General features: G+C 61.2%; 1 protein-coding gene across 1 annotated transcript; it reads left to right on the top strand.

The window, feature by feature from the left end:
- The first annotated feature begins 1,558 nt into the window (after positions 1–1,558).
- On the top strand, positions 1,559–5,185 carry LBX1 (ladybird homeobox 1). Its single transcript, XM_027112347.1, has 3 exons — positions 1,559–1,951; positions 2,978–3,687; positions 4,383–5,185. The coding sequence occupies exons 2-3, from the start codon at positions 3,363–3,365 to the stop codon at positions 4,910–4,912; spliced, it is 855 nt and encodes a 284-aa protein (XP_026968148.1). The 5' UTR covers positions 1,559–1,951; positions 2,978–3,362; the 3' UTR covers positions 4,913–5,185.
- The last annotated feature ends 5,144 nt before the right edge of the window (positions 5,186–10,329 follow it).

Genomic DNA, 10,329 nt, shown 5'->3' with positions numbered 1-10,329 from the left:
CAGCGGGGAGCACAACCAAATAGACCAAAAAACCCAAAACCTTGGGACTGGGCGGCAGGTGCCTGCTAGGAAGAGAAGGAGAGATTTGACAATGATGGGTGGAAGGGGTAATGTAGCAGACGATTGTGGACTGTCCTGTCCACTTTGACACAATGTGGCCAGAGACTAAAGGTCCAGGGAAACAGGGCTCCAGTGGAGGAATTCTATGCTACCACCCCTCTGCTCCCCAATTCACTTTCCTCACCTTCCTGGCAGCCTCACAATAATCCTGAGCTCTGCTGTTCCTGAGGGACTGGGAGATGGGTAACAGCAGGGTTGTCCTTAAGATCCTGTCTTGCCGACCAATATCAGGTGTGGAGACAGGAACAGACTGGAAAAATGGGGGAGGAGGGGTATTATGGGAGCTCCTCAGGAGGATGGGGACCAAAGAGTCCCTATTTCCTGATCTGGAAGGGCCTCCTCTGCTAGCATGGGGGATATGGCTTGCCTGAGGTTCTGGGTCAGGGCTTTGGGGGTTATGGCAGGAAAGGGCTGTGGGCCAGAGGCTGAGGTGAGATCCTGAGAGCAGGAAGTGAGAAGAGAGAGCAGACCCCTTTTGGTCCCAGAGCTTCCAACCTAGCAGGGTTCAGCTCCCTGGAGCCCTCTTCTTCAGATCCCTCTCCACCATCTCTGGACTCCGACTCCAGGCCCAGTCTCACCTCATGGCTTCCAGAGCAGCACTGATGCATCAGAGACAAGCCTGCCTTGGGGATAGTTCTGCAGCTCTGGGGGAACATTCTCACCGTTCCTGCTTCTAAAGCACCTGTCCTCCCCCCCAAAATGCAGGACAAAGATGCGGAAGAGGATAAGTAGATCTTCCCAACACTGCCAAGCAGGCCTGGGGCAGGCACTGAGGTCCCAAATAAGAATCCTCTCTCCCTACACTGTCCCCTTTTACTCTGGAGAGCTGCAAGCCTTGTTCCAAATGAATAACTAACCAGGAGATAAAGAAACTGATCTCTGATGCTCAGAGGACCCTATGCTAGAGGCATCAAGGAAGAGAACTTGTCCCCTGCCCCACAGCCCAGCTTGGTTTGCTCTCTGGAGCAGGTATGAAGGGGCAAGAAGTCCAAGAGGTCCTATTCTTCCCACCCCAACCTCTGCGCTGGGCCACAGTCCTCTGCACTGGCCTCTCTAGGGTCTTCTCTAGACCAAGCAGGGCTGCCAGACTGCACTGCCTGCCCAGGAGTTTACAAACAAAGCAAGGGAAAGGGCTGGGGCTGTATGTGGGGAGGGAACAGCTCTTCCTCCCTTGGCTACAACCTCCCTCCTCCTCCCCTCCTTCCTACAGGGGTGGAAATGGAAAATTAGGGTGGCAGGGCAGGTGGCCCCACACAAACCAAAGGAGGGACTCAAGAGAAAAAAAACATCAAAAACTGGGGACATAGCCCCCTTGGGTGCCTCAGGGGAATGAAAGACATAGGTAGGGGTTCAAGCCACCAAAATACCCACAGGTTCACATACGTTTACACAAATAAACACATGGAGAACCACACACAAATATACATATTCATAAACACATTCAAATACACACATAAATGCTCGCCTGATATGCACAGAGTTCGGGCCGTAAGGTTCCCAGTGCCCAGTCGGACTCGAATGCCTCTCCCTGCGGGTTCCTGAGATCGCAGCCCCATCCGTGGCCCGGCCCCCTCCGGGCCCCCGCCACGCATCCGGAACAGCTGGAGTCGGCCTGGCGGTGCACTCAAGCCGGGCGCTGGGCTGGGCGGGGCCGGCAGCGGGGCCCCGGCCGGGGCCGGGCAGAGCTCAGCGGGGAGGCCCTGAGCCTGCCCCGTTAGCCCCGGCACCCGGTCCGGCTACCACGGTCGGACGCCGGTCACCAGGCGGGCCGTGGCCCCAGCTGGCCCGGAGAGCCGCGGCCTGAGAAGAGTGTGCAAGATTGCCGGAGGAGGTAAGGCTGTCGCTTCAGGCTCAGGCGGGGGAAGAGGTGCCTAGGGCCACCAGCAACTCCCCCCCTCCACCTCTCGGTTGGGGAAGGCTGTGTCCTCTGACTGGCCTCCTCTCCCAACCCCTGGGATCCCCCACCCCTGTGTCCTGTGTCGCCTCACCCAGGGCTGCAGAGCCTCCTTGGACCTCCCGCGGGCCAACCCGAGGGCTGCAGATTCCTTCTCCCCAGGCGCGTTGCCCAAGGCCGTGGGTGAGGGGCAAGTGGATCTAGGGGTAGGGGCGCTGGGTCCTTGATCTCAGCCCGGCAAAGTCCGCTCTGGGCGGCGACGGGGCCCACCCAGGCTCCTGGTCTTACCTGGCCCGCGCGGCGGCTGCATACCTCCCCGGATGGGCTCCTGCCGCGCTTCTCCGGCGCCAAATCCCGGGTTGGAGAGCCTGAGACCTCCGGGCCAGCGCTGCCATCACAGCCAGGCCGGCGGGAGGCGGGTACGCCGGGAGCGCGACTCACAGTTTGGGGTGGGGGCGGCGGCTTTTCAGTCGCCGGTGGTTCGGGTGCAATAAAGGAGCCGCTAATGTAATTTACAAACAGCTCGGGCCGAGCGCGGCGCAGCGCCGGGACTGACAGGCGCATTAGGCAGGCTAATTCCAGCCGGCTCCTCCTACCCCAGGCCCGCTAATTAATGAGCTTCCCAACTTAGAGCTGCCTGCATTGGACAGACAGAGAGTGAAAGAGAGGACGAGGGAGAGGGAGAGAAGGAGAGAGACGGGGGGAGCAGAGAAGAGAGAGGGAGGGAGAGAGGGAGAGAGAAAGGGAGAGAGAGAGGAAGAGAGAGAGGGAGAGAGAGGGAGAGAGGGAGGGAGAGAGGGAGAGAGAGAGAAGAGGAGAGAGAACAGAGAGAAAGAAGAGAGGAGAAAGACAGAGAGAAAGAGAGAAAGAGAGAAGTGCCGCTGCAGATAATTGATTACTCCTCGATCAAGGCTAACTTGTTAGCAATAGTCAATTGCCCCATCTCTCCGCCTCCCCTCGCAGTACGGGATCGGCGCCCTCGCCTCGGCTCTTCCAACTGCCGCCGCCAGGACCCGGGGCCAGGAGCCGCCGCGGAGCCACCTGACACCTTTAAATAGCACCGGGGCTGGCGAAACTGGAGCCCCGCGCGGCGCGCCCCGGCTCGCGCCCCGGATTGCTGGAAGCCCCGGCGGCGGTAGCGCCCGCGTCAGCGCCCTCCTCCTGGGGCCCCGTGCGGCTGTGCTCGCCTCTGCCGCTGCGCTAATCGGCCCCGAGCCCGGCCCGCGCGCTGCCGGGCACGGCCTCCTTCCCGCCTGCCGCCCGCCCGCGCCTCCCGGCGCCCGAGCTGCCCGCGGGCTGGGTCCCCGAGGCCCGAGCCGCCCCGGCCGGGCCCCCAAACGAGGCCGAGATGACTTCCAAGGAGGACAGCAAGGCGGCGCCGGGGGAGGAGAGGCGGCGCAGCCCGCTGGACCACCTGCCGCCTCCCGCCAACTCCAACAAACCGCTGACGCCGTTCAGCATCGAGGACATCCTCAACAAGCCGTCTGTGCGGAGAAGTTACTCGCTGTGCGGGGCGGCGCACCTGCTGGCGGCCGCGGACAAGCACGCTCCGGGCGGCTTGCCCCTGGCGGGCCGCGCGCTGCTCTCGCAGACCTCGCCGCTGTGCGCGCTGGAGGAGCTCGCCAGCAAGACTTTTAAGGGGCTGGAGGTCAGCGTCCTGCAGGCAGCCGAAGGTAGGCGCCGCCACTGGGTTCCCCGGCGCTCAGCACCAGGCTCCCGGCTCAATGTGTCCCACGCTTAGTGCTCTCTGCCTCTTGCCGCCCCCTCCCGCGCCGGCTGTCTGGGCCCTCCAGCCCAAGCCGCTGCCGCTGGGAGTGGAGATGCGTGGGACAGGACCCAAACCCTATTTCCAAGGGCCTCTGGATAGGCCAGAGTCGAGTGACCGCGGAGGGGAGGCGGGAACCCAAGATCTCTCTGCAGTCTGCCTGCTCTGCTTAACTCCCTCCGGTTCTCGGTGGCCTGGGTACTGCTAGCCCTGTTCCTGGGGTGGGGAATGGAGAGCCTTTGCTGGGACCTTTTGGGTAGGGGTAGAGCAGGGCTGATTGCGACGAGGTGGAAAGCCAACATTCACTCCCAGGCAGGGCGTCCCTGTCTGGCTCTCATGTTCTAGCGACCTCGGGTCTTTCAAACCAACTCTCAGGTGAAGCGGCAGAGACCAAAACAATTTTTCCTAGGGACTTCCGGTAGATGAGAGATGGGGGAAGGGGGCTTGCCATAGCCTAGGCTTGGCCTAGTCCGGGTGGCCGAATCTAATCCTAGAAGGGAACAGCGGCAGACTGCAGGCCGGATGGGTCTAGGTGGAGTGAGTAAGGACCGGGGTGGGGTCTCCTCTCCTCTGGCGCAAGCCTATACTTTGGTTTCCTCTCAGGCCGCGACGGGATGACCATCTTTGGGCAGCGGCAGACCCCCAAGAAGCGGCGAAAGTCGCGCACGGCCTTCACCAACCACCAGATTTACGAGTTGGAGAAGCGCTTCCTCTACCAGAAGTACCTGTCCCCCGCCGATCGCGACCAAATTGCGCAGCAGCTGGGCCTCACCAATGCTCAGGTCATCACCTGGTTCCAGAATCGGCGTGCCAAGCTCAAACGGGACCTGGAGGAGATGAAGGCCGACGTGGAGTCCGCCAAGAAACTGGGCCCCAGCGGGCAGATGGACATCGTGGCGCTGGCCGAACTCGAGCAGAACTCGGAGGCTGCGGGCGGCGGCGGCGGCGGCGGCGGCGGCTGCGGCAGGGCTAAGTCAAGGCCTGGCTCTCCGGCACTCCCCCCAGGCGCCCCGCAGGCCCCGGGCGCCGGGCCCCTGCAGCTCTCGCCCGCCTCCCCGCTCACGGACCAGCCGGCCAGCAGCCAGGACTGCTCGGAGGACGAGGAAGACGAAGAGATCGACGTGGACGATTGAGCGGCGCCCAGCATCATCCGCAGCCCCGGGCTCCTAGCGCTCTTTGCCCGCCACCTCCCGGACAGGACCGCCAAGGGGAGCTGGGACCTCCTCTGCAACTCCCGCCTTCTCCCCTGTCCCTGGCCTGGACTCGACTCCCGGCAGCCGCCACTTTCCTCTCGAAGCAATAAACCTGGGATGGCCGGCCAAGCCGGCCGCCGCGCGTGGCCTCCGCTGCCCCGGGAGCCCTCGCCGTGCAATTTTGTATGGCTTCTGTATAAATATTTAAACCTATATACTGGGTTCTTCCCACCGCAGCCTGACTTTTTTCTTTCTTTCTTTTAGTTTTTAAAATCTCGGAGTTTCCATGTTCTCAAAGCTCAGGCTGCCGGGTTTGCTGAGGGCGAGATAATATCGAGGGTAATGAACACTTAACCTCGAGGTCTGGAGGAGGGGCCGCCCCGACTTTTGATTTTTCTCTGCATGTGGCGAATGCACCGGCCCTCTCCCTCCTCACCTCCCTAGGCCTATTGCAGTTGATTTCTTTTATTTCCTTCTGCCTTTATTCCCCCACACACACCTGGGAAGGGGCTGAGGGGGGCAACCGGGTCTTGACTTGCGAGTTTCAAATCGATGTTTCCCCCTCCCCCCCAGCGAGAGAAGTCTGTTTTCGATGCCATTTCTGCCTCCTAATGCCCAGTAATGCTATTTTTAAGATTCCTCCCCACCCTCTCCCGGTTGCCTGGGACTGACTATTGGGGTCCGAGTCTTAGGGACAAAGCAGGGGGAAATCCAACAACCAACCAATCAACCAACCAACGAAAACAGAACCCAAAGTTCAAGAATTATTTTTTACTCTTTTTAGAATTTTTTTGCATGTGACAGAGACTGAGACGAGGCCGACCTAAGCCCTCGCGCCACCTCCTCCACAGCTCTGGGTCTGTCTTGTGGTATCCAACGCCCTGCTCCTAGCTCGACTTGGCCAGACGAGGGTGCCTGGATGAGGGTGGGCCCCGCGTGCCACTCCCCTGCTCCTGCCCTGCCCTCTCCTCCCCGGACTGTACCCAAGGCCTCTTTTTCCGATAAATAAAGTCTTTGCCATTTTACTAGAACCGGCGGTGACCGTGTCTGAACGAGTGGACCTTATTCAGTGAAGCCGCGTCAGGCTCGGTGTCTCGCCGCTGCTGGTCGCCGGCTGCCCAGGCCTTGGAGATTTGGAGGAGTTTCAGGGCAGGCGTGAGAATGAGGGGTGAGGGGCAATTAGTGAGAGGGAGGAGGCGCTTCTTGCCCACAAACACGTGGCAGCTACCAAATGGTGCGGGGGCGAGAGAAGCGGGCTTCGCCAGGTCCGGGTAAAAAGAGAGGCGTACAATGCTGGGAGAAAACGTGTGTGTACTTTGAGGGCGCCACGGGTGCAAAATTAATTTGTATGGGGCAAAGGCTAGGTGGGGGGGGACTTGCCGTGGGGTTCGTGCATCCCAGCCGGGACCCAAGGGCATTCTTCCTGCGCTCCCCGGGACACCGGCTAAGCCTTGGGTGTGGTATATAGCTCAGTCGGGCAGCGGACTGGAGCCTGAGAGCTCCCCAAGCTTCGGTTCGCCAGAGGGCCTCACCCTTGGGTGAGGGAGGAAAATGAGGCCAAAGGCACCAAGGGCAGACTTAATTACTCGCACGGGCACTGGAAGATGTGAGCCCGAAGCATCTGAGAGTTGGGGTGGATTTCTGGTAACGTTCACAAATTCTGGGCCCCGAACCCGGCTGGGGACAGAGACATCAATCTCCCAAGGACTCTGGGGGAGTCCCCGCACCCCGAGGGCGGCTGGAGCAGGAACACAGGCAGCTTTTACTTTTCCGAACGGAGCGGGTTTCTTTCTGGGCTTTTGTTGTCGCTGGGCTAGCGAGTGGCCGCTGTCACTAGAGGAGGGTCCCGCCTCCAGGCCACTCGGCTCTCTTTCTAAGCAAAATTGATGTGAGAAATGTGCATCTGGTCTCGGGCAGGCGATGGGGCCCCGGGGCCTGAATCGGGAACGTGCGAGTCCACGAGGAAACGAAGAGAGAGAGATAGAAGAAAAGAGAACAGAACACTTCAAAAGCAGAGCGAGAAAGTGGAGAGCCACAGAGACGGGGGAGAAAGAGAAAGAGGAAAAGCTACAAAGAGAAAGACAGAAACAGAGACAGAGACAGAGGGAGAAAAGTGGAATGGGGAGAAGGGAGAGAAGAGAGGCGAGAACGAAAGAAGGAAAGAGGCGGCCGGGCAGCGGGGCCGGCGTGCGGCCGGTTCCTCCCGAGCGACATAAATCGCCCTCTCAGGATGGATGGGTCTGTAATTCGGAGCGCGGACCATGAAGGCCGGGACGAATGGACCCGGGCGGCCGCTGACAGGCGACAATAGCCGGGCCCAGCCCCCCGCGGCTCCGGGTGCGGGCACGGCCACGGCCCTCCGCAGCCCAGAGCGCGCCGGCGCTGGCGACCATATGGTTTTTGAATTTTCTTCACAATTTGTAGACAATTTGATGGATTAGGTCCCCGCGCGCGCCTCCCCGGCACAAAGGCGGCGCAGGGACCGCGGCGCGGCGGTCACTTGGGCATCTGCGCCCGCCGTGCGCACCCCGCCCCCGCCCGGCCCCCGCCCCGCGCCCTGAGCCCGGGGCCGCCCGCCCAACACGCCCATGAATCCCAATGAAGCGGCCCTGGCACCTCAGGCCGCTGCCCGCTTCGCGGCCCCAGGCCGGACCCTGCTGGGTCCCTTCGGGCTGGGGGCGGCGGCCCCGGGGCTGAGCCCACCCGAGCTGAAGAGCCCGCGGGGCGCGCAGCTAAGCAGGCGCATCGGGGCTGAGGAGAAACGGGGCCATTTATCCGCCCGTCTAGTTAAAGCGGGTTATTTGTTTGCTTCTCTGGCCTCCCCCTCCCATCCCCTCCCCCTTCCCTCCTCCCCCTCCTTCCCCTTCTGCCTTTTATTCTTTTGTCTCTAAATGGATTTAATGAGCCTGAAAAACATGACAATTGAATATAACCAAGAAATAAAAAGTAACGAGGGAGGAAGGAAGAAGGAAAAGAAGGAAGGAAAGAAGGAAGGGGAAGGATTAATAAAATAAAGGGGGAAATCCATTCAATTCAGCAAATGTTTGTTGTGCCTCTTTTCTGCGCCAGGCCACGCTGGGGGCTGGGGAAATGGAAACGAATCAGATCCAGTTCCTACCCTCAAGGAGCTCCCAGTCTAGCAGACGAGACCCGCCGCACCCCAGCGCAGATAGGAGACCTGGACCGAGGGACAGGGAAGTGCCCTTTGCAGAGCCCAGAGAACCGACTTAGGGCCCGGGGTAGTGCAGGCTTCACGGAGGAGGTGGCTTTGGACCCAGGCCTTGAAAGATGAGGAGGAATTCGTTGTTTCTATAGGCCAGAACGAGGGCGGGCAGAAGGAGGGACCGCACCGTCGTCGGAGGGAAGGGGAGAGAGGCGAACGTGGAGCCCAGGGCTTGACCCCAAGAAGCCCTGGAGAGAGCGCGCCGCGCTGGGTCCCACACCTTTTGGGAAGCGGATTCCAGCCGCCCCGCAGTCTTCTCGTCTGTGCTGGATTCGATGCCTCCGCCAGTCTGCCGGTGGGCTTCCGGAACCCGGCCGACAGCGCATGTGGCCGTGGCATCCCGACTCGGTCCGAGCGGGCAACGCGGCGCGGGTCTAGTTTCCCGGCCCCATCGCGCAGGGAGGCGGCGACGACTGAGGGCAAGGGCTGAAGGGCTTGTCTGGAGATGGGAGCGAGGAGTTGGGGGTCCAGGGAGGCCTGGGCTCTAGCCCACCCTCTCCCAGGCAATCCCGGCTCTGATGAGAGGAGCTACCCGTACGCCGCCCAGGGCGCTGGGATGGCCTTAGCCACGCTTCGGGTGCTTCAGCGGGGACCTGTGATGGGAGAGGGCCTCGAATCCAAGTGCAGGCCCTGGTCTCCTAACAGGCGCCGGCCGGGCCTGCCTCGGGTGCGGCTGTGCGTGGTGTGTGCACTGCATGTGTGCGCTCCGTGGGAGCCGGACGTGTGCACTACGTGTTTGTTCTCCGAGTGTGAGTGTATGTACAAGTGTGGCGTGGATCGTGTGAGGGGCTGTGGGCCCTGCGCCCATTCTCAGGGCGAGGTTCGTTAAGGTTTGGGACCCTCCTGGCCTCCAGCCCTGTGGCGGAGTTACTTTATAGCCTGGGGCCGTCGCAGGCCTGCGTGCTCAGGACTCTAGCCTCTCTGCAGACCCGCTTTCGGTTCCCGGCTGCCCAAGAGAGGCGGCCCAGCTCTGCCTCTTCCTTCCCGGTTGGGTCCGGGGCCTCGGCCCTGCTTGCCAAGTCCCAGGACGCGGGCAGGTTCTGCTCTCCCGGCCCGGGACCCCGCAGGGCGCGGACGGGCTGGGCCTGGCCCCACGATCCGGCTGGCTCGGCTTTCCCTGCTCCGCCTTCTCCGACCCGGGGTCCTGCGGGCGGTGCCTGGTGAGGCCAGGAGGCGCAGTTCCTTATTTTACGAGGTGTCGGGCCGGTGTCAGACGCAGCTCCGATAAGTAATACTCCAGTCTGAGGGACCAGAACGTGGTAATTAATCCCAAAGACTTAAGTGTATTTTAGTTCAGGAGAAAAAAAATCACTAATTCAATCGTCCGGAAAATTGAAGTTTGATGCATGAGTCCCCCCTGAAAGGGACGGGCTGGGGCCGCGCGCCTCCCCTCCGCCCCTGCCAGTCGCCGCGGGGACCCCCTCCTCCCCACCCTTCGGAGCCTCCAGGTCCAGGGAAGTCCACTCACATCGCCCTGCATGTCTCCTGCCGTTGGAACCCAGGGTACCTTGACTTTGCTTCCTACTCCAACAACCAACCACTCTTTCTCGCGGCCCAGAAAGCGGTTTGTGCCGAGAATACGGATGTTCCTCCAACACACACACACCTGGGAAGAGGCCTAAGGGAGCATGAGGTGTAGGGGAGTGACTAGATAAGGGACCCAGAATGGACAGGGTCAGGGACTGCAAGACGAAGGAGAGGGGACCTGGAACCTGAGCAAACTGGCGTCACGAGGGTCAGCAGGTTGGAAGCCACTGTGGTAAAGTGGAGAGTCCCCTGGCCGGCTGCGGGTGGTGTGAGTCCAGGTTAGAACTGTGGGTGTGCTGGGTAGTGATGGTTGGGCTGTAGAACTGTGGATGGTTGGTTTGTGTGCAAAATGGGTGCCTCCCTAGACTGTGCATGTGCACGAATGAGGTCTTGGGCAGAGGTTAGCAGGCCTGGGGGAGCTGGGAGCCTGATCCCGGATGGGTCCACAGGCTGTGTCTCCCACGGATGAGGCTCCTGGGACTAGAGCAAAGGAAAGTGGTGGTCCTAGGCCTGGTGCATGTGTATGAGGGGGGGAGCAATACTCGGGATGGAGAATTCCCACCCTGAGTTTTCCTGGGGCCCCAGCTCTGCATTTCCAGATCCAGGG

The sequence above is a fragment of the Aethalodelphis obliquidens genome, unplaced genomic scaffold, assembly GCF_003676395.1.
Source record: "Aethalodelphis obliquidens isolate GAN/ISIS:26980383/991018 unplaced genomic scaffold, ASM367639v1 scaffold11, whole genome shotgun sequence".
In the NCBI taxonomy this organism is placed as follows: Eukaryota; Metazoa; Chordata; class Mammalia; order Artiodactyla; family Delphinidae; genus Aethalodelphis; species Aethalodelphis obliquidens.
Note: the sequence above shows the minus strand (reverse complement) of the source record. Positions and strands in the feature narration are given on the sequence as shown.